The sequence below is a fragment of the Betta splendens genome, chromosome 19 (genome assembly GCF_900634795.4).
Source record: "Betta splendens chromosome 19, fBetSpl5.4, whole genome shotgun sequence".
Lineage (NCBI taxonomy): Eukaryota > Metazoa > Chordata > Actinopteri > Anabantiformes > Osphronemidae > Betta > Betta splendens.
In genome coordinates, this window is record NC_040898.2 from 714,368 (window position 1) to 737,525 (window position 23,158).

The 23,158-nt window shown below is 49.2% G+C and overlaps 1 protein-coding gene across 1 annotated transcript in view; it reads left to right on the top strand.

The window, feature by feature from the left end:
* Positions 1-4,203: 4,203 nt before the first annotated feature.
* The window catches only part of abca2 (ATP-binding cassette, sub-family A (ABC1), member 2), a 32,963-nt gene continuing 14,008 nt past the window's right edge, over positions 4,204-23,158 (top strand). The window contains 25 exon segments of the mRNA XM_055504325.1: positions 4,204-4,602; positions 11,686-11,779; positions 13,890-14,001; positions 14,130-14,293; positions 15,069-15,196; positions 15,589-15,699; positions 16,070-16,246; positions 16,398-16,610; positions 16,819-17,192; positions 17,426-17,585; positions 17,795-17,813; positions 17,816-17,922; positions 18,025-18,190; positions 18,886-18,984; positions 19,553-19,599; positions 19,601-19,727; positions 21,235-21,260; positions 21,262-21,338; positions 21,472-21,509; positions 21,512-21,585; positions 21,994-22,184; positions 22,323-22,389; positions 22,391-22,474; positions 22,552-22,756; positions 22,831-22,995. Coding sequence (XP_055360300.1) covers positions 4,537-4,602; positions 11,686-11,779; positions 13,890-14,001; positions 14,130-14,293; positions 15,069-15,196; positions 15,589-15,699; positions 16,070-16,246; positions 16,398-16,610; positions 16,819-17,192; positions 17,426-17,585; positions 17,795-17,813; positions 17,816-17,922; positions 18,025-18,190; positions 18,886-18,984; positions 19,553-19,599; positions 19,601-19,727; positions 21,235-21,260; positions 21,262-21,338; positions 21,472-21,509; positions 21,512-21,585; positions 21,994-22,184; positions 22,323-22,389; positions 22,391-22,474; positions 22,552-22,756; positions 22,831-22,995 — 3,091 coding nt within the window. The 5' untranslated portion in view covers positions 4,204-4,536.

Genomic DNA, 23,158 nt, shown 5'->3' on the forward strand with positions numbered 1-23,158 from the left:
GCCCCAATGAGCACAGATACGTTGAGCGAGGCAGCGACTGACCTGAAAGATGAGCTTTCGGCTGTTCGCAACACAACCTGCGAAAGTGTACTCTCAATGGCAGGGTAATAACAGCAGAGCAGACCCACCAAGGCTGGAAACTGAACAGTACTGGAAGGGTATATGGGAAAGGGAGGCATCACACAACAGTGATGCACAGTGGCTGGTGGATCTGAGGGAAGACCACAGCAACCTCCCTGAACAGAATCCAGTGACTATCACAGTGGCAGACATCCAACATAGAGTCTCAGGTATGAAAAACTGGACAGCACCTGGCCCTGACATGATCCACGCCTACTGGCTAAAGAAGCTCACTGCAATCCACGAGCGCCTGGCAGCACAAATGAACCAGCTGCTAAGGGATGGGACTCACTCTGAATGGCTAACCGAAGGGCGAACGATCCTGATAATGAAGGATCCCTCAAAGGGTACAGTCCCATCCAACTACCGGCCAATAACCTGTCTCTCCACAACATGGAAGCTCATGTCAGGCATCATCACAGCTAAGATAAGTGGGCACATGAGTCAATACATGAGCGAAGCACAGAAGGGCATTGGTAAGGATACCAGAGGAGCCAAACACCAACTCCTGGTAGACAGAACAGTCGCCCAAGACTGCAGAATGCGACACACCAACCTGTGCACAGCCTGGATCGACTACAAGAAAGCCTATGACTCAATGCCACACACATGGATCACTGAATGCTTGGAGCTGTACAACATCAACAGAACTCTAAGGGCCTTCATTGCAAACTGGATGAGGTTGTGGAGAACCACCCTTGAAGCCAATGGGAAGCCACTTGCCCAAGTATCCATCAAATGTGGCATATACCAAGGAGATGCACTGTCCCCACTGCTGTTCTGCATAGGTCTGAACCCCCTCAGCCAAATAATAAACAAGACTGGCTATGGATACCGACTCCGGAACGGGGCCACCATAAGTCACCTCCTCTACATGGATGACATCAAGCTGTACGCCAAGAGTGAGCGAGACATCGACTCGCTGATCCACACCACCAGGATCTACAGCTCGGACATCCGGATGTCATTCGGGGTCGCGAAATGTGGGAGGATGGTGACAAAGAGAGGCAAGGTAATTCACACAAAAGGGGTCTCACTTCCAGAAGGAACAATAGCAGACATTGAGGACAATTACAAGTACCTTGGAATAACACAGGCGAACGGCAACCTTGAACAGGCAACAAGGAATGCGGCAACAGCCAAATACCTCCAACGAGTTAGGCAAGTCCTAAGAAGCCAGCTCAATGGCAAGAACAAATCCCGGTCAATAAACAGCTACGCCCTGCCAGTGATCAGATACCCTGCAGGAATAATAAGGTGGCCAAAGGAAGAGATACAGACCACAGATGTTAAGACACGAAAGCTCCTCACCATGCATGGAGGGTTCCACCCCAAATCCAACACCCTGAGACTGTACGCTAGCCGCAAGGAAGGAGGCCGAGGACTAGTGAGCGTGAGAGCCACTATCCAGGATGAAACATCCAAGATCCATAGGTACATCAAGGATAAGGCCCCGACAGATGACGTGCTAAGTGAATGTCTCAGGCAGTGGAGAACAGAGGATGTTTGAAGAGGGACCATCATGGGAGGACAAACCCTTACACGGGATGAACCACCGGAACATAACTGAAGTGGCTGATCTCAACAAATCCTACCAATGGCTTGAAAGGGCTGGGCTGAAGGACAGCACAGAGGCACTCATCCTGGCCGCACAGGAGCAGGCCCTGAGCACCAGAGCCATAGAGGCCCAGATCTACCACACCAGACAAGACCCAAGGTGTAGACTGTGCAAAGAGGCCCCAGAGACGGTCCAGCACATAACTGCAGGGTGTAAGATGCTGGCAGGCAAAGCATACATGGAACGCCATAACCAAGTGGCTGGCATAGTATACAGGAACATCTGCGCGGAGTATGGACTGGAAACCCCAAGGTCAAAGTGGGAAACACCTCCCAAGGTGGTAGAGAACGAGCGAGCCAAGATCCTGTGGGACTTCCAGATCCAGACTGACAGAATGGTAATGGCGAACCAACCAGACATTGTGGTCTGTTGAGCTACAGAATCAGCACTTTGATTGACAGCAGACTGGAACATGATTACTGTATGGAGTGGAAGGACTGTATGGAGTCCTGTATGGAGTTGTGTGAGGAGACACTAACCCTTTGTATTCCATTTTGTTTGTGTACCCTGATATTCCAGAGCCACTGAGTCGCACTGACAGTTGCTGGTTGCTAAGCTGCAGTGGATCCTGTCATACTCTGGGCCCACTTCCAGCTTCCATTATACTGTAGCTATGTGATCTTGTCTTGGTTCAGCCCAGACAAACAACCTGCTTCTCTATTCAATTCTATTCTATTTATATAGCAACAAATCACAACATAATTATCTCAAGACACTTTATAAGGTTGAAGGTTGAATCCCACAGATCCCACATACAGCAAGCCTTTAATTATAATTTATTACAATTTGACAGCAACAGTGGAGAGGAAAAACACAGGCAGGATGGTTGGACTAGACACAAAGCTGAGTCCAATGATACCTGTAGGTGAGGACAGAGTGGGGAAGGGGAAAAGACACAGGGAGAAGCACAACTACTGGAGGGAAAGAGACAAGGTTAGTTAAACATGGAACAATGATGGTTATTGAATAGAGGAGATAGAAGGAAACAAAGAAGCTCGGTGTGTTAGGATTTGAGTCTGGTGTTGACTAGCGATGGACCCTCAAAGAATGGGCAACAGAACAGATTGGGAAAGTACAACAAGTTTTATTTTAAACATTGTTATATAAACAATGTTATATAATCAGCCAGTCAGTCTTCAAGAAAAGAGAATCCGGTAAGTCACAAACAAGAAAACGTTCTCATCAAGAGTTTCATAGCAATAGCAAATATTGCCCACAAAATACCTGAAAGCTCTGGGATTAATAGCAGTACCAAACTGCATTGGGAATCGAGGTAGAGACTACGTTTCAGATGAACTGATGAGGTTATGTACTTTAGTAAATAAGTTCATTCAAGAGAGTCATACAAAAACTTGAATTGTGAAGGCTGATGAAAATAAAAGCATAGAACAGGAAGTGCTAATGCGGATCATAACACGGTGTATGTCTGTAAGTCCTCCAGCAGTCTATGTCTATTGCAGCTTAACTAAGAGATGGTACCCATGATTACCAATCATTGACCTCAACTATCTCTAACTATAACCTTTATCAAAAAGGAAGGTTTTAAATTCTATCCTACATTTTACAGGCAGCCAGTGCAGAGAAGCTAATGTAGGAGAAATGTGATCTCTTTTTCTAAGTCCTGTCAGAACTCTGGCTGCAGCATTTTGAATAAGCTGTAGGCTTTTTAAGGAGCTGTTAGGACATCCTATGAGTAAGAAGTTACAGTAGTCCAGCCTAGAGGTAACAAATGCATGGATCAGTTTATCTGCATCGCTCTGAGAGAGGATGCTTCTGATTTTAGCTAGATTTCTAAGATGAAAGTAGGCCGTTCTGGAGATTTGTTTAATGTATGATGTAAAAGAGAGATCCTGGTCAACGATGACACCAAGGTTCCTCACAGTAGAATCTGAATCTAGTGTTACAGTATGCCATTCAGGGTGGGTATCTGACTCAATAGTGCCTCTCTGTGAGTTTTAGGCCCAACGATAAGAATTTCAGTTTCGGTCCAGGATTTGATGTCTTTTAAACAACTTTGAAATTTGACTAGTTGATCTGTTTCATTTGGTTCCAAAGACATATATAGCTGAGTATCATCTGCATAACAATGAAAATGTATAATAATAATCTCACCCAGAGGAGACATGTAAAGACTGAACAAAATTAGACCAAGCACAGAACCCTGTGGTACCCCAGTGCTGTTCTTTTAATTCCAGTGCTACACTATGCTCTAGTCTCGCTAACCTTCATTCCATAACCTCAGGCCCTCAGTTTCTCTGACAGTGTATTTGTCGTTGTGTAGCTGTAACCAGTCACATCATCAGCTCTGCCTCTGTGTGTTTTGTCCCGACCCTGTTCTGAGGTCAGCAGGTGTCTCTGTGTGTCTCTGGTGACAGACCAGTGGCTGACACCAAAACAAAATCATTGGCAGTCTAATTCTAGATCTAAACTAAGCTTTTGTTGTGAAAGTGCGCGCCGGAAGTGTGCGTCCCACTCCTGTGTGTTGCCTAACGTCGGGTTGTTGCCGCTGGTTCCTGGTCCAACTCCGAGCATTGCGATATGAAGCTGAGCGGAGCGCCAGAGACGAGCTAGCGCGAGCTGCATCCACGCACGGACGCCCCACGGAGCCCACCGGCCTTTCACCGTGTCACACCGGAGCCTCCCTCCCTCGGCGCGTCCGTTAGCCGCAGCAGCAGGACGGGATGCCCGACAGCCGCGGGACAACAGGCAGACCCAGAGCCAGGCCACCGCAGGTGCTAGCGTGGTTCCGTTCCATCTAGCGCTCACCGACACCGGCACCGGCACCGGCGTGGGGCACCATGGGCTTCCTGCACCAGCTGCACCTGCTGCTGTGGAAGAACGCCTCGCTGAAGCGGAGGGGGCCGGTAAGCAGAAGCCCACGTCCCCCGGTGGCGTGGGGTTCGGCCCGTTCCGCTGCTGCATTGCTGCTGTCTGTCTGTCTGTCTGTCTGTCTGCCGTGGTACCGTCAGACCGCAGTGAGCCTAATGAGAGCACGATGATGAGGAGGAGGATGAGGATGAAGCAGGTGCACTGCTGTCGTTGTTGATGCTCAGCTCAGGCTTCTCCTCCGCCTTTAGCGTCAAACAGGTTGTTGTTCCTGGTCAACAACAGTTGTGTGAGGCTGGTGTGTGTCCGTGTCTAAAGCATTAGATAGGTCAGTGGGATAAAGTCACACTGAAATCAGACCAAGCCAAGCTTTTTCTATTATAAAGCATCAACACCCTGATCTGAGCCTGTAACTAGTTTCTATGTGTCGCTGCATCTTTAGTTACTGCTCATGTATTACGTGACAACGTTACGTGTCTGTGAAGTCGATGCATTAGTGGCTGAGAAGCTCAGACGTTTAGTTCAGCAGTGTGTGAAGACGCTCTGGAAGCTCCAGAATAAATGGCTCCAACTCATCTTCCTCATAGCTCAGCCTAACGGCCACACGTTCACTTTGGGTGCTTGATAACAGGTGGTGGTGAAGGGAAACGGCAGCGGCTGCTCTTCGTTCCTGGGTCTCAGCTGTTCCACGGATCAGCTGAGGTCCTGCATTCGCCCTCGTCTCTCCGCTGCGGCACCTGATTTCCTGTGCCAGTGAATTGCTTGTCATGTTGGTCAAGTGGGTTAAAGGGACCCGAGGCCCATATAGTAGTAATGGCTACAAGTTGTCAAGGATGATGTTGTCAGTTCAATTCATTTTTATTTATATAGCGCCCAGTCACAACAAAGGCGCTTTACAAGGTAAGGTTGAAGACCTCACACAACTAAACCCAACACATCCCACATACAGCAAGCCTTTAATTACAGTTTGACAGCAACAGTGGAGAGGACATAAATGATTTAAAGTTGTTCCCTCGGCCCTGGCTCAACACAGCAAATAAAACGAGGGAGTGACATTAACGGGAATCAAGAAATGAATCAGAAAGTGGTGATGTCATGAAGCGCAGGCAGACTCCCACGTCGTGTCTCTGCTGAGCAGTGAGGAAGCGGCATCAAACGCAGCAACTGTGGGCAACAGTAGGATTCAGCTGCACTGCAATTCCCTGTGTTCAGTCACACTGTTTCTGGGGAAAAGAGGGATGAGGCTCCAGCTTGATTCAGTCAGTATGCGTGTCTCCTTAGGCCATAATATGTTGGTGCATGTTTCATAGGACCCGCGTTAAACATTGACTTGAACCAGGCTCCGTTCCATCCAGTTACCAGTCAAAGTGTCTCTGGCAGCAACCATGATTCTCAGAGGTCAGAGGTCAGAGGTCAGACGAGAGCAGCGGCAGGAGGTCTGTACGGTCAGACACAGAGTAAAGGAAATGTACGTAAACCCATGTGTTTGTGGCTCAATAGGATCAAAATATACAGGATTCATCATATATTCTTTCTATTCTGGTAAAGCGTTGGTTTGAGGGAGCGGAAAGTTCTAGGTTCAAACCCACCCGGGCTCCAGGTGTGTCCTTGAGCAAGACACTTCTCACTAGCTCCCCGGGCGCCCTGCATGGCCGCCCACCGCTCCCCAAGATGTGATAATGACCAATTGTTCTAATTTAAACCCATTTCATGTCATATATTAGATTATATCATCAACAGTCAGTGGCTACAGAGACTTAAAACATTTGATGCATTGTGAATATGACATTTGATTCATTGTGAATATGACGGCTCCAGCGTTTCTCATGTGTGGCAGTTCTTCTTCAGTGAGCCTATTTTTGAGATTATGAGATCTCAAAGTTAAAGAGAAATTCCCGTTAGTTGTTTCTCCTCAGCTTCTGTCTCGGGCTCCCCATCACTTGGCTGTTTTTATAATTAAGAGAGTAGAATAAGTAAACAAAGCAAACCAACAAAGTCGTAAGTCTGGGGTGTCCAGATTTTGTGATTTCTGGCCTTTGTGATGTCATCAGGAGCAGTGGCAGCCTCCACCTGGCCCTGTCTCACCACTGTCCACCCCATCATCACACAGCACCACTGGTCCACAGACTGACAGACACCGCTGCACGCCTCACTGTGTTCAGTAGTAACTGAACCGCATGTCAGAGGCATTGAGCAGGAAACAGACTGTGTTTACTGTGTCAGACGTGGCAGAAGTAATCAATCCACCTTAGTTGGTTTTCTGTGACACCATGACGGTGTTGATAGTTGTGAACAACAACGACTGACATTATCTGGATGGAAAGTCTGATGCATGAAGTCGTATCAACCAGTCGGCTCCAGTTACATCACCTTCAACCAAAACAAACCAGGGTCTGTTACGTGAAGAAGCGATGTCACAATGTGAGGGAGGAAACTTCTGTAAAGTCTCCTGAGCTTAAATCTAGGAGCAGGTGAAGCAGCGCTGGTCGGTACCAGAGACGGTACAACCTGGTGGTCAGTCAGATTATGTTCCAAGGAACGGCATTAATTATTCATTGTGATAAGGAGGAGAGTCAGTCTACAATGGAGTAGGAATTAGCCTTGAACTAAAATGATGTAGTCAGTCAGCAAACAGTAAAGCAGGAGCAGTGTGACGTCAACCTGCACACAGACCAGTGGAGGCTGTGGTGGCCTCAGACAAGGGGCTTGGTTCAATGGTCCTGTGTCAGGTCACTGGATGTCCACCAGATGCTCTAATGTCACACACATGAGCAGAGCAGCCGACAGACGGCACCTGATGGTGGAGTCCATCCCTGGAGGCAGCAGGACACAAATGGGCTAGGATCAATGCTGGAGAGGTGACAGGAAACGGCTTCACCGTCAGTCATGTAAACACAGAAGCTCCCAGAACGCGACAAACCTTGCTGATACTATGATATATAATTATGTCCATGAGCCAAGCGTTTTCTGGAAACTGACAGCCCTCTGACTGCATGACGGACGGGGTTAATGGTCAAAGGATGTGAAGCCAATGCACTAGGTTTCTGCCCAGCTGAGACCACGGTGAAGCACAGGCTCCTCCGTCAGCAGCGCAGGGTGACGCGAGGCCTCACATTTGCCTAACAAATGTGTTCCACAGCTAAGGCCTCATGCAGCTCGTACACTTTACAGACACCAGTGGGAGGACGTTCTGGCTTCTGGCCTTCATTTCACTTTTATTCTGGTTTGACAATTACTGTAGTTAAGATGATTACATCAGTCTTACACCCGTTGAGATGATTTTAAGTTGTTACACAGAGAGTCTAGCATAGCATCACTGCTTGTGTGACTGCTTTGGTTTTAGTAAAGTGCAGCCTGAAATAACCTGCAGATTAAATGTGACTTTCAGTTAAAGCAGAGGCTTTTAAGTCAGAACATGTGTCCAGCTTAGACAAATCCTGCTCAGCCACCAAGTAGGACACACACACACACACACACACACACACACACACACACACACACACACACACACACACACATTACTGTAAGTGATTACTTTTTCCAGTAACAACTAGTGTAATTACTTGCTGTTGTGATAATTACATTATTCACAGACACAGCTTGGTGGTGGTGGTGGGGGGGGGGTCTTTACCTACATCGCTTTCTTCTGATGTTGAGTAACTTCATCATTACTTTCATCCACATCTACCGAGGCCGAGACGGGGCTCAGACAGGAGTTGCTGAGGTAAAACTATTTAAAAGGGAGGGAGGGAGTTACAGTAGGACGATAGTATTGGCTTAAACGTCAGTCAATAATTACATATTTTTTCAAGTGACAGTGATGATTGACAGGCTGCCGTCGCACACACTTACAGTAGATGCAGCAGTAAAGGAGGAACATATAAAAAGCACAAACAAGTAACACGTCTGTGGCTGAGTCAGAAAGGGTTAAAAATATTACAGCACTGGTTTGACAGTGGAAATACTGTAAACATGAAACATGAAGCTGTGAATCCCCCTGTGATCTCAGACTCAGACCCTCAAAGCAGCGTCAGGATGATGTGAACAGATGCAGTCAGTTAAGGGCTGCAGGTATTTGTTGTAATTGATGCAGGTCCTGTCATTTCATTTATGTGGGTCACTGTTCAGCGGAATGTGCTTTATTGCACCTGATGCAGCGGATCACCTTGAAGCGGAACACTTTCTCTCCTCACACGTCTGGACCACTTCCTGCCACAGAGACATTCACCGGAGTTTGAGGCTCCGGTTTGCGCTGGCTCAACTGTTACGCCCTCATCTGCAAACCACGCCCCCAGCCGCAAACCCCGCCCCTAGCCGCAAACCACGCCCTCGCCGCAAACCACACCCTAATCAACAAACCACGCCCCCATATACGCACCACGCCCTCACCCACAAACGATGCCCCAGTCACAAACCATGCCCCAAACTGCAAACCACGCCCTCATCCATAAACCACGCCCCCATCTACGCACCACACCCATGCTTGTTAATGTTAGCAGACTGTAGGCAGCCACCACTGTACACAAACTGTAGAATCAACTTCATTAGCAGCAGCTCTGCTCTGTATGTGTCTGTGTTATCTAACCTCCCACTCGCTCAAACAGTGGCTCCATTGTCATGTGGGTGGCGTCAGCACAGACACCACTGTGTGCATGGTACAGCAGCTGGCAGCTGTTTGTGTGGGAATCTTTTCATACGTTGCTTATTGAATACGATGTAGACAAAGTTCCCATTCGCAGGGTTGAGGTTTATTTCTCTTGTTCTATCTTGTGCAGTCAGTGTTTACACAGTACAGAAGCACGAGGCAGCTTCCTGATGTTCTCCTGGAGTAGAGTCAGGACAGGCACCAACTGGTCACCAGTCACAGTGATTTGAGCTTCCCTCCTCTGCTCTGCTCTGCTTTCTGCTGCTGCTGGTTCCTGGGTCAGGGGGTCCCGGCCTCTGCTCTCTGCTGCTGCTCCTGGGTCAGGGGGTCCTGCTCTCTGCTGCTGCTCCTGGGTCAGGGGTCCTGGCCTCTCTGCTGCTGCTGGTTCCTGGGTCAGGGGGTCCTGGCCTCTGATGCTGCTGGTTTCTGGGTCAGGGGGTCCTGGCCTCTCTGCTGCTGCTGGTTCCTGGGTCAGGGGGTCCTGGCCTCTCTGCTGCTGCTGGTTCCTGGGTCAGGGGGTCCTGGCCTCTGATGCTGCTGGTTTCTGGGTCAGGGGGTCCTGGCCTCTCTCTGCTGCTGGTTCCTGGGTCAGGGGGTCCTGGCCTCTGATGCTGCTGGTTTCTGGGTCAGGGGGTCCTGGCCTCTGCTGCTGGTTTCTGGGTCAGGGGGTCCTGGCCTCTCTCTGCTGCTGGTTCCTGGGTCAGGGGGTCCTGGCCTCTGATGCTGCTGGTTTCTGGGTCAGGGGGTCCTGGCCTCTCTCTGCTGCTGGTTCCTGGGTCAGGGGTCAGTGGGATTTGCTGAATCTCTGGCTTAGTTGGGTTGTACAGCTTCCTGGATGGTGGGTGGCGTTTGAATGCATGGCAGTGTGAGTGTTCAGCTCTCTACCTGCTGTAAAAGCAGCCAAACCCGTGTGAGGACACCCTCCTGGTTGCCGTGGTGACTCAGTGAGCTCAGTGCTGAACATGCATGTTCCCTTTTGGCAGGGGACCTGTTGTTGAAGGGTTATCTCAGCTTCTCTTTGGTGCAACCTGTAGTCATTGAGGTAAAACCAGTGGAGCTGCTCCACTTAAAGCTGTAAAGCTGTACATGTATGAGTTGTAGTGTAGTTACACAGGACAAACGGACAGGCAGGAGACATGTGAGATGATGGGAAATGGTCCTGCACCTGTCCAGTGCCAGAGTACCTAGTTTTCACATTCACACAGCAGTGACAGAGCACAGACTTTGGAGTGTTTTAGCATATGACAGACCTTTAGAAAGAACACGTAATGTTCATGTGAATAGTGAACATACTTATTAACAAAGGCATTTAAGGGACCACCTACCCGACTGCTTTGGGGTCATGTAAGATCAGCTTTAACCCATTTATGTAGGTTTACATGGTGACCAATACAGTGAACAAGTGAAGGCCTTGCTACAAACACGGAGGTGTTTGTTGTCAGGACGTCACCAGAGCAGCTTCCTGGTTCCAGGGGGGTGGATGTGGTGACTGACAGAGCTCCAACCTCAGAGGTGACGCTGGTTCATGGAGAGGAAACGGTCACATCTGCAACAATTGTTCATGTTTGTAACAGTGACCAGAAAGATCCTTCAACATTGACATGACTGGTGACATTCCCCTTCGTTTGACGTTTAGCATAAGAACCATGATCTTAGCTTCAGTGTAAGTGTCAGTCAATCCTGGGCAGCAGCGATGAGCGTGGATCTGGTCTGATCTGCAGGGACTTTGAGCTGTGCAGCATCAGGTTGCTGTTTTATTGAGGTCAGAAGGCGGTGGAGGCGGCACTAACATGAGAGCAGGCGTTCACTACGTCCCTGTGTTGTGGTGAGAGCTTGATGGCTGCGTGGATCAGTACTGGGCCAAACATTAGTTACAGTAGTTAAAACACTTAGCGCCCATGAATGCAGCCTTTATGCCCCGCCCACCGTGCACGCCTGCACTCTCATCCTGCTTTGACCTTCACAGTGTGTGGAGATTCAAGACAGACACAAAGACATCATGGTTTTGGTGAACAAGCTGGGACAGAACAGAAGAACTCGTAGAATCATAGAGGAGACCAGGGACTGTTGCTCCAAGCGAATCAACAGACTGGATGATGATGATGATGATGATGATGATGATGATGATGATGATGATGATGATGATGATGATGATGATGATGACAATAAAGCTGAGGAAGAACTGCACAGTTCTTCGTTCTCAGAGTTTTTCTTTCCACCTAAAGTGAACTTAACTGTACTGTATCGTGTTCTTTATATGGCGGTTTTTGAATATTTCTCTTCACTTTGTTTGTTGTAATAGTTTGTTAACCTCTCACACAGGATGTAATGTGTTACATCTCTATCCTTCTTATTAGGAGTCTGTCATGAAGAACCGCGCTTGATGAGCCGCTTACCACTGAGCTGGAAGTGGCTGCAGACGAGGTTCAGTGAAAACACACCACTATAATGTGCATTTTGTGTCTTCTGCCTCCAGTGGGTTTTGGCCTTCGAGCTCTTCATCCCTCTGGTCCTCTTCTTCATCCTCCTGGGCCTGAGACAGAAGAAGCCGGCGATTCCTGTCAAAGAAGGTAGGTTCAGTAGAGCTGCAGGCCCGGATGCAGTGAATGGAGTCCTGCCTCCAGGTTCACTTTGATGCAGCGACCGGAGTCACTGCTCGTTCCTGAAGTCAAACGCATCATGACGTGTGACATGAACGTGCTGCTAAACAGAAGTCCGCTATAAGGCGCGTGTGACCTGCTTCCTTCCTCCTCGGTGGGAACCATGGCTGCGACAGACGACGCTGCTTGTTTCCTGTAGAGACGTGGTGCCAGGCTCTGCTTTGTGCTCTGTCCTCTTCCAGGGGAGCAGCTGGCATTTTCACATATACTGAGTGATAGAACAGGTGCCTGAGCTTTGACTCTGCAGCTCAGACCCTAGTGTGTCTGGTTGCAGCCTTTGACCAGCGTCTTCATCCGTCATCGTTACAGAAGCTGTGAACAAGATGCAAAGCATGACCTGCATCCCATAATGTGCCTGGTTACTGTTGTGTTGTTTAATGGTGCAGCCACACAAATGAAGTTTATTCATTGCTTTTTGTCTTGTGTCTGCTGTGTTTTCTTTGCTTCTCTTCCACCTGTGCTTCTTTCTGTGCTGTGCATGATGCATGTTGGACCGACCAGTGTGTAAGTTTGGTTACTCAGTCATTTATTTATCATCACCTCGTCCTAACAGCTGTGTGCTGACCCTGGTTCTGTGTGTATTCACTGTGTGTTTGCTCCTTGGAGGAACCCTCTGCTGCAGAACCTCCTGGAGATCACGGTCTGTGAACAGGAACGGTCTCTGTTCATCAGCCATGATGCTCTGACCATCATGACGGCCACCGCTGCTGTTGTGCTGTAGCTGACATGCATGTGTGTGTTAGTACATGTGTGGACCAGACACTACTGATTCTGAGACAAAGCCACAACAACAATGACACAGGGGTCTCACTTCTTGAATCCCGTCAGGTTCCCACGTTCCTACAGACGGACTTGGCCTCACTCTCGTTCTGCAAACAGCTGTGTTATTGCAGCCATGATCAATAATAAGACATGAAAAAGCAAAGAACCAGTAGAAGCCAGTAGTTTTAGCCCTTGGAGGTCCACAGCGCCTCCAGTACCAGTGTCACATCCCACATGAACAAGCAGCACAGCAGTTTCTGCATCAGAACCAAACAGACGTGGCTGCTTCAGTTCGAGTGGACTGTGTGGTGGAGACCCTTCCTGCTCCTGTGTTCCTCTCCGTCCCGACCTGCACAACTTCTCTGTGCTGAGTTCTAGTTGCTGCGTCATTCGTCTGTTGGGACTTTGCATCCGTCAGCGCAGCACCATCAGCCGCAGTGTAACGGACCGCGGGGAACACGTGGGACCGGAGTGCTGTAAATGACGTGTGACAGGCTGTGTTACTGTGGTTCTGTGTGAGGCCCGTCAGCGGGTCTGTGTTACTCTGACTCTACACCTCATGTTTGACTCGTGCTGAGCACTGACCTGTGTTTAACGCTTCACCCTCAGCTTGTTGGTCAGAGAGGACAGACTCCTGGTCACACAATCAGCTGTAAATCAGCTGAGTTTGATACAGTGGACTCTTCTCTGGGCTTTAACTGAAGGACTGTAAGCGCTGACAGTGCTGTTCTTCCTCTTTTCCTGGCTTATAGTAGAATAGATACAAAGTGACTATAAATAAAAGTGCTAAAATAGCTGTATTGCTCCTTTACCACAACCCAGCAGCACCAGAGATGTCTTTAATTAGAACGAACGGTGCCGATGCTCAGGTGACGTTCTCCTGAGAGTTAATGGAGCAGTTTAACTGCTCTGCTTCACCTGCTGTGGGTTGTGGGTACCGGTTCATCGTGTTACAGCCTGACAGGCACCAGCGACTAAGAACACAAAGCCTGGGAGCTGTTACTGTGACACGAGGAGCAACGCTGGGCTGCTGCTGTGGAGGTTCTGGTCCAGTCACTCACAGGCCCAGCCGTGTTCTGACCTGTGGCCACGAGCTGCTCGCTGCCTTGCAGACGCGGGTTTCCTGTTCAGCTTCCTCACAGCAGATCTCTCCTGCCTCATCTTTGCTGATGTCCCTCCTCTTCCCGCTGATCCTACACCTGTGTGTTCTCTCCTTCTCTCGTCTGCTCTCTTTCATTGCTCCTTCCCTCGTGTCCAGCCTTCTACAGTGCAGCGCCCCTCACCTCCGCTGGCATCATTCCCATCATGCAGTCGCTCTGCCCAGATGGACAAAGGGACGAGTTTGGCTTCCTGCAGTACAAGAACTCCACGTGAGTAGATGGAGCCGACCCAGTAGGGTTCTGGTCCTCCTCCATCAGTCCAACACACCCCTTGCCCTCTTCCACAGTGAACAAGCATCACTGTTGATAGAAGCCGTGGTAACATGTGTGTCTCTTAGTGTGACCCAGCTGCTGGAGCGAATCAGTGAAGTGGTTGAACAGAACCGACTCTTCACGTCTGACAGGCCCGCTTTGGGTCAGGAGCTGGAGACCCTTCAGAGGCACCTGGAGAGTCTCACTTCCTCCGCTCTGCCACCAGACTACAACTTCAGCAGCAACCAAGGTCTGACCGCCGTCTGCATCGCGTAGTCTGATGACTTGTCTCCATGCCAACCACTTCCCAAGCTGTTGGTTTCTTTTACAGCAGTGTGTGTTAGTCTCTCAGGCAGATGTGCAGCATCACATGTCACAGGTTGAGACCAGTCAGTCCACAGTGAGATGAGCCAGTGACACAGAGCATGTGCTCAGGCACTGCTGGTCACAGTCTACAGGTCCCTGTGTGTGTGTGTGTGTGTGTGTGTGTGTGTGTGTGTGTGTGTGTGTGTGTGTGTGTGTGTGTGTGTGTGTGTGCGTGTGTGTGCGTGTGTGTGCGTGTGTGTGCGTGTGTGTGCGTGTGTGTGTGTGTGTGTGTGTGCGTGCGTGCGTGCGTGTGTTTGCTATCAAGGTAAGGGACACTGCAACAACTTGGGGACACTTGGCAGGTCCCCACTGGTCCGAAAGCTTTTTTGAGGGTCAAGGTGTGATTTTAGGGCTGTGGTTAGAATTGAGGGTTGGTTCAGATTAGAGCAAAGATTAGACGTCTGCCTTTAGTTGTGATGTTAGGGTTAAGGTGAGGGGCTAGAGAGGCATTATGTCAATGGGAAGTCCCCATGTTGATGACAGACACGACTGTGTGTGTGTGTGTGTGTGTGTGCGTTCGTGCGTGCGTTTGCGTGTGTGTTTGTGTGTGTGTGTGTGTGCGTTTGTGTATGTGTGTTTGTGCGTGCGTGTGTGTGCGTGTTTGTGCGTGTGTGTCTGTGTATGTGTGTGTGTGCGTCTGTGTGTGTGTGTGTGTTCAGACACAGGCTTCACGCTGGCCAGCGTGCTGAAGAACCAGTCCGTCTTCCAGCAGTTCCTGGACACCAACCTCTCTCTGTCCAACTCAACAAGCAGCCTGCTGCTCCACAGCCCAGTCAGCACCACGGAGGTGAGTCACTGCTGCCATCACACTGGAGCTCAGTGCTCACTGGCTGTGTTTGGGCCTCAGCTCCTTAGTTAAAGGCTTCATTACCTGTTGCTGTTTGACTAAACCTGTGACAGCCAGTGATCACAGGCTGAAGGCCTTATGAATGAATGAAGATGTGAGGTACCTTGGGAGGTACTTTACAGGATGTGGGAGCCTGTGTGTCACAGCTGGATGCTGGTTCTCTGGCCTTATGAGTCACTGGTGTGTGTTTGTGTTGTGTGATGGCAGCAGACACTGGTCCAGTCTCAGCTCCAGTCACTCCTAGTTTGATTGTGGACCCTTTAACTGAGAGACCTGTGGTCTCTGTCTGTGGTAACCTCAGCTACATGTTGTGTTACATGTGTGTCCTCCAGGTGCACAGGCTGATCTTTGGGACATCTCTCCGACACGGAGAAGACACAAGCTGGATGCAGAAGGCAAAAGATGTCAGATATAAAAGTGGAGACAAGGTTTCTCACCTGGAGGTAAGTTCATTCTGTCATGACTGTCAGGTCTTTCCTCCCCTCAGCATCAGAGACTACAGTGACACACTACACGGTGGATTTCATGGGTTGTTGATGTTGTTCTATTGTTGTTTTGATACTCTTGTATGCACTGGCTATATTATTATCATGCCGCGGTGGCATGAATAAAGTTTATCCTACCTCATCTTATGAAGTGACAGTGTGTTCAGGCCTCAGTGTGACAGTGTGACTCTGTCCCATCCCACTTTACCCAGACATCCCAGCACGCTGATTACTGGTGATGATGACACGTAGTCGTAGCGCTTTCAGCCGGCGGACACAGTGACTCCAGGTTGATGTGCTGCTCTGACCTCCATTGTAACTGTTGTAGGAGAAGCTGCTGGGAGACGTGCGCAGCCTGGACGGAGGTCTGCTACAAAAAGCCCTACGTGAGCGGATGAGAGCGTCCCACAGACGGGCTCTGCTCAGGCTCGTGTACCGGGTTTTAGGCCTCAGCGAAGCCCCAGACAACCAGGGGAGTGACCAGCAGGGGCTGAGGGAGATGGAGGTGCTGTGTAGCTCCACACGTGCTTTACCTTTACTGCACACTGTCTAATTTACAGATGATAACAGTCGGAGACCCATAAACCTCACAAGCAACGCCTTTGTGCCCTGCTGCTGCTGCTTCCTGTCGTGACGCTGCGCTCGCTTGTCCTCAGGAGCTGCTGGTGACCGGGGCCGTGCTGGAGGCCTTCACCTGTGGGCCGGACCCGCCCTCTGACCTCAGCAGGCTCCTGCTGGTGCCCGCGGCGCAGCTGCAGAGCTACCGCGGCGCCGCGTGCAGCGGAGAGCCCGGTCAGCGGGCGGAGCGCTTCAGGCAGCTGGGCCTGGTGCTGAGAGAGCAGATCAACACGCAGCGCGTTCTGGAGAAGGTAAAGAACCACGGGATCCGCTTTCCCCCAATGTTGTGTCCTTTAAAGGTTTTATTTTCATGTAGAGAAAACTATAATATGTCTACCTTTTGTGCAGGTATGACAGATACGTTTGTCTCAGAGCAGTTTCTATTTCACACATATAAATCACATTTGAACCTATTGACTCAGAATAACTGCAGCTGTTGACCCACTTTCCCCCCACCAGCTTCACTTGGACCAGCCCGGTTCTGCAGTTCCTCTGTCTCAGTCCCACCTCTGGGCCCTGCTGAAGGACCTGGCTGATGTGGAGAGGCTGCTGAAGGACGTGGACCTGCTCTCGGGACTGGCCCGCCTGCTGCCCAAAGGAGCCTGTGCTCGTCGATCTCCAGCCTTTCCTGCGAACACGAGCGCTCCCCTCAACACCACCACCCCGGGCCTCAACACAACGGACACTGAGGAGGATGGAGAGGAGGGAACCGAGGGGGGGGGTGGAGCAGGAGGAGGGGACGGGAAGGAGGAGGCGGCCAATCCCCACTCTCAGTTTTCAGCATTTGTGCAACTGTGGGCTGGGCTGCAGCCCATTCTGTGTGGGAACAACAGGTGAGCACCCGTGAACAGCGTGTTGGGGCTTTGTGCTCTGTTTAAACCCTAGGAAGTGCCACACAAATGCTCATTTTCCCTCAGTGGCTCAGACTCTTTAATAGTGATGTGGCACAAACGGAGGCAACGAGAACGAACCCACACATTCACTCATTCTGACCTTTCTCCTATATTATTTGATGTTCAGATCATTTATTTTATTCATTGTGACTGATACAATCTCCGACCTTCAGGATCATTGAGCCAAAGGCCTTGAAGCAGGGCAACATGAGTTCTCTGGGCTTCACCAGCAAAGAGCAGAGGAATCTGGGCCTCCTGGTTCACCTGATGACTACAAATCCCAAGATCCTCTATTCTCCCATTGGCTCCCAGGTGGATAAAGTGATTCAGAAGGCAAGTAAATGTGAAAGTCAGATGTGAGTTCAGTGATTTATCTTGGTTGTGCATTTATTTATGTTTAAAAGCATCAACTTAAATTAGAAATTTCTCAAGCCACATGTTTCATCAGAAATTAGGGTTTTGAGCTGCTGTTGAGCTCAGTTCTGAGCCACAGACTCTGGAGGTCCAGTCCAGTTGTTCTAAAGAGACATCTTCACCCTCAGGCAAACGAGACGTTCGCCTTCGTGGGAACGTGACCCACTATGCGCGCGTGTGGCTCAACATCTCTGCTCAGCTCAGGACTTTCCTAGAGGAGGGTCGGCTGCACAGCCACCTGCTTTGGCTACAGCAGGTGCGCTCACACACGTGCACTCATAGATGCCAGTACTCAAACCGCATGAGCAGGACTCAAAAAGAAAGAGCACCCACAGCGTGAGTTGCCGCTCTGTTGCAGCTGTCGTCAGAGCTCCAGCAGCACCCTGAACTGCTCAACGGCACTGACAGCGAGCTGATGCAGAGTCTGATGGAGGGCAACTACAGTCTGCCCAACACGTCGGCGCTGCTGGAGCAGCTGGACACCATCGACAACGCGGCCTGTGGCTGGACACGCTTCATGTCTAGGTCGGTTCCGTCCTGACACCTGCTCAGCAGCCAATAAACCTACGCTGTGCGACTGAAAGGCAGATGTACTATGTACCAGACGCAGAAAGCATGATATTAGTACAGGTAATATACAGTACGGATCCTTATCCATGGCATCCGTTTCACTGGAGCTCCTTGAGTCCAAGGACATCTGAACAACTAACAATCTGACAAACAAAATAATGAATCTGCCAGACGCACAGCGGCAACGTTTTAAAAGCAGGAAAAACCTGGAAACCAACTACAGGGAGTGACTGGGATGTAAAACAGAAAGTACAAACTTCAGTCAGTTGGACAGAGACAACAAAGCATCTCCATGGAATCAACTTGGAGATTTCTATCCAAGCATTTAAAAATAATGATTATATTTACAGCCACTGTAACATTGCTCACCTGACAATGGAGCACAGCACACACTCCTACTGAAATATTACCAAACCGCTGAAAATTAAACTCTAAGTCAACATTTTTTATCCAACATAAAAATCTATCTTTGATCTCTGTAACTGTGTTTATATTCACAGTATACAGGACCATTGTGAGGTAGATAATAATTATTCAGTTCTGAACAGACACTAAAAAACCCTCATCTTCATCTGGCCTTTGACCTTTCACTGCTGAGTTGAAGTGATTTTGAGCTGTTGGCTTCATTTGCTGGGTGTGTGATGATTCCAGGTCAGTGTGGATGTCTTCAAGGGCTTTCCTGATGAGGACAGCATTGTGAACTACACCCTGAACCAGGCCTACCAGGACAACGTGTCTGTGTTTGCCAGTGAGTCCTCCACTGTTTCCACTCCTTTGCAGTCGAGCCCAGCTCCTAAGAGATGGGATAGTGTGAGAGTGTAAATGAAGCTGAATTTCATTAACCCATATTTTATTCATAGAAAACGACACATTGTAACATTTCAGGGAAACGTTAGTTTTGAATTTGATGGTAACGCATCAGTTGGAGGCAGGGTGATGTCTGGCATCCTCAGCCTCAGCAGCACTGGCTCACAGGACTGGAGGAGTCTAACGTTTCTGCAGGTCAAAGGCCACGGAGCAGGTTTCCATTTTAAATGAGCCTTGGCCTGTGATACAGCTTCAGCTCACATTTGTGGATCACACAGCAAAACTGTGAGTCCGTGCAGTGATGTCCAGTAGAGTCTGGTCTGTGTTCAACGTCCATTTGGACCTTCATCCTGGTTCACTCTTCTGAATCTCAAACATGGTTTGTCTCAGACTTTTTGAACCTCTGCTCGTGTTTAGGAGCCTCCTGAGAAAAACTTAATAGAAAAATTAATAGAAAAACAATTCAGAGGATTTTCCTACTGGACTCTGACTTCTTCTTCTCCTCTTAGGTGTGATTTTCCAGACTAATAAAGATGGGTCTCTGCCGCCGCATGTTTTTCTACAAGATAAGACAAAACTCCAGCTTCACAGAGAAGACAAACGAGATCAGACGGGCCTATTGGCGCCCCGGACCCAACACTGGGGGGCAAATTCTATTTCCTCTCGGCTTTGTGTGGATCCAAGGTATGTGACTGAATGCTGCTTCCTGCTGCTGGCTGTGCTGTTTGAGGACACAGGCCTGAATAAGGAAGCGTTGTGTTACTGCTGGTCTGCTACAGTTTTACACCGGGCGTCACACACATTGTTTTTCTTACTAAGAAAAGAATTTATTTTGGTACATTTCCTGCCACTGTGCAAATCGAGGTGAGTGCACCTGTAAAGATGCCAGAGCGAAGTGCAGCAGAAAGCACTTTCTCACTCCGAGTCATCTTTTATTCAGGAAGCAGCTCATCTGACACAGAAAGCTGATCCGCAGCCATGCATCCGGTGACGGCACAGTCTGAGAGGAGACGTTCCCAAAGCGAAGCAGGGTTGACATTAAAGCAAAGATCAACGACACAGAGACGATCACAAATAACTCATTAAGCAAAGATCAACGACACAGAGACATCACAAATAACTCATTAAAAGCAAAAGATCAACGACACAGAGACGATCACAAATAACTCATTAAACACAGAAGAAATCAAGTAACACTCTCAGCTGTGCCATGCGTTTGTGTGCGTGTATGTGCCTGTGTGCGTGCGTGTGTGTGTGCATGTTCGTGTGTGCGCATGTTCGTGTGCGTGCATTTGTGTGTGTGTGCGTGCGTTTGTGTGCGTGTGTGCACGTTCGTGTGCGTGCGTGCTTATGTGTGTGCAGGTTCCTGTGCGTGCGTGCGTGTGTATGTGTGTGCAGGTTCCTGTGTGTGCACGTTCGTGTGCGTGCGTTTGTGTGCGTGTGTGCACGTTCGTGTGCGTGCGTGCTTATGTGTGTGCAGGTTCCTGTGCGTGCGTGCGTGTGTATGTGTGTGCAGGTTCCTGTGTGTGCGCATGTTCGTGTGCGTGCATTTGTGTGCATGTATTTGCGTGTGTGTGTGCGTGCGTTTGTGTGCGTGTGTGCACGTTCGTGTGCGTGCGTGCGTATGTGTGTGCAGGTTCCTGTGCGTGTGTGGGCCTCTGCCTCTTCCTTCCTCGCTGGTTTCATCAGCAGTCGCCCCCTGGTGGCCGTTAGAAGTAGAGGAACTCTGCTCAGCGTTTGCTGGAGTGAAGCGTGGAAAAGGACACGGTGAACAGAAACTAATGGTGCTTTTGTTTTTCTAAGGTGGAAAACATTTAGAACAGGAGGAATCCGGTTTGTGATCATTTGTGGCACATGCTAATCTCAGCTAAATATAGAATAAGCTGAGCCATAACCATAAGCTGCTTTCTGTTGGCCCTAGGATCATAACCATCACTTACTCGCTGTTTCTCATGTGATTTTCATGAACGGTCGAGGGTTTAGCCTGAGCGCCAGCTTTCCATCATGGGGAGGGGGTTATGCACGCTACAGCTGCCATACGCAACTCTCTCTGTGATGATGACCTGTAATTAATGCACTACTTCTACATTAACTACATAAAACTGTTTTTCAGAGCATTTTCGTTATTTACTGGGAACATTCACATGTGTATTTGCACTTTCCTGCTAAAACCTGTGCTTTTTGACTGCAGACATGATAGAGAGAGCCATCATCAACAACGTTTGTGGGCCGTGATGTGGTGGAGCCTGGTAACTATGTCCAGATGTTCCCGTACCCTTGCTACACCAGAGACGAGTAAGAAGCTCTATGTGACGATGTGCTTTTGTATCATCATCATGTATCTCTCTAAAATGTTACCCTGCCTGTTGAAACGCATGGGATGAAATGGAAGGCATTTAAATGCTTACGTGGGATCTCTTTCGTGCAGTTTTCTGTTTGTCATCGAGCACATGATGCCTCTCTGCATGGCATCTCCTGGGGTTACTCCGTGGCCATGATGATACAGCACATCGTGGCTGAGAAGGAGCATCGACTCAAAGAGGTAGGACTGCGCGTCTGCCATTAGTATTCGTATGTTACTATGGTACTTGCTGTGGTTCGTATCATGAGCACTAGTTATTTTGCAGTGCGGTGTATATAAAACGCTCCACCTGCAGACCATCAGCAGAACCTTCCGGACCCGCGACCACAGCGTCTCTTCCCCTACATACATGTTTAGAAACATGCCCACAACTCAACTTAGTGCTAAACACGGAACCATAGAAACATCACATGCTTTTACATTTGACCAGTAAAACTCTGAAAACGGTGGAGCAGCTTTGTCTTCATATTCTACTAATGTTTAAAGGGAAAGTTCACAGCAGTGATGAACGCATGCACTGGATGCGCTCCACATGTACAGTTGTGGGAGGAAAGCACACTTACATCAAGCATCCTGTTATTCCCTCAGGTGATGAAGATGATGGGGCTGAACAATGCGGTCCACTGGGTGGCCTGGTTCATCACTGGCTTTGTCCAGTTGTCCATTTCTGTCACTGCTCTCACAGCAATTCTGAAGTACGGCCGGGTGTTGCTGCACAGCGACCCGTTCATAATCTGGCTCTTCCTCACCATCTATGCTGTGGCCACCATCATGTTCTGGTGAGATGCTTGACTTGCATTAGATCAACATGAGTACTGCCCGTTAAATGGAGACCTGTGCGCTGTGTGTTTTACTGCCTTACGTCCCTTTGAGGCGAACTCTATGGGATTTGATGAAACCAGGACTTTGTCTTGCAGTTTTCTGGTTTCTGTTATCTACTCTAAAGCCAAGTTGGCTTCAGCTTGTGGAGGAATCATCTACTTCCCTCAGCTACGTGCCCTACATGTACGTGGCCATCAGGGAGGAGGTGGCCCACGATAAGATTACGGCCTTCGAGAAGTGCATCGCTGTGAGTCCTCTTCTGCTTTATAGTATAATAATCCAGATGATCTACATATAAAACTGTCCTGATCGTATCTCTTTCAGTCTCTGATGTCCACTACAGCCTTTGGTCTGGGATCCAAGTACTTTGCTCTGTATGAGGTAGCAGGTGTTGGCATCCAGTGGCGAACCATCAGCCAGTCGCCAGTAGAGGGCGATGATTTCAACCTGGGGCTCTCAATGATGATGCTCATCATCGATGCTGCTGTGTATGGTGTGCTCACCTGGTACATTGAAGCTGTGCATCCAGGTATGAGACGCGTCTGAGTCCCACCAGCCTGGTTTTTGTTGCCAGTGAAGATCACAGCTGTTCACTCTTTCTAGGGATGTATGGGCTGCCTCGCCCATGGTACTTCCCCCTGCAGAGATCCTATTGGTCAGGCAGCGGGCGGGTCGAGACCTGGGATTGGCCGTGGTGCGGGGGCGGCGCTGCCAGGCTCAGTGTGATGGAGGAGGATCAGGCTTGTGCAATGGACCAGCGGAGATCTGGTACAGCAACATGTGGGGCTAAAGATGCTAATGTTGTGTAATAGAACTTCCCCCCATACTGTAGCAGCTAATGCGTAAGCTAATGTCTGTTGGCTCCTGTTGTTTCAGTAATCAATCAATCTGAATAATCTGGGGTCTTAAAGCCACGTAACACAAGCTTCTA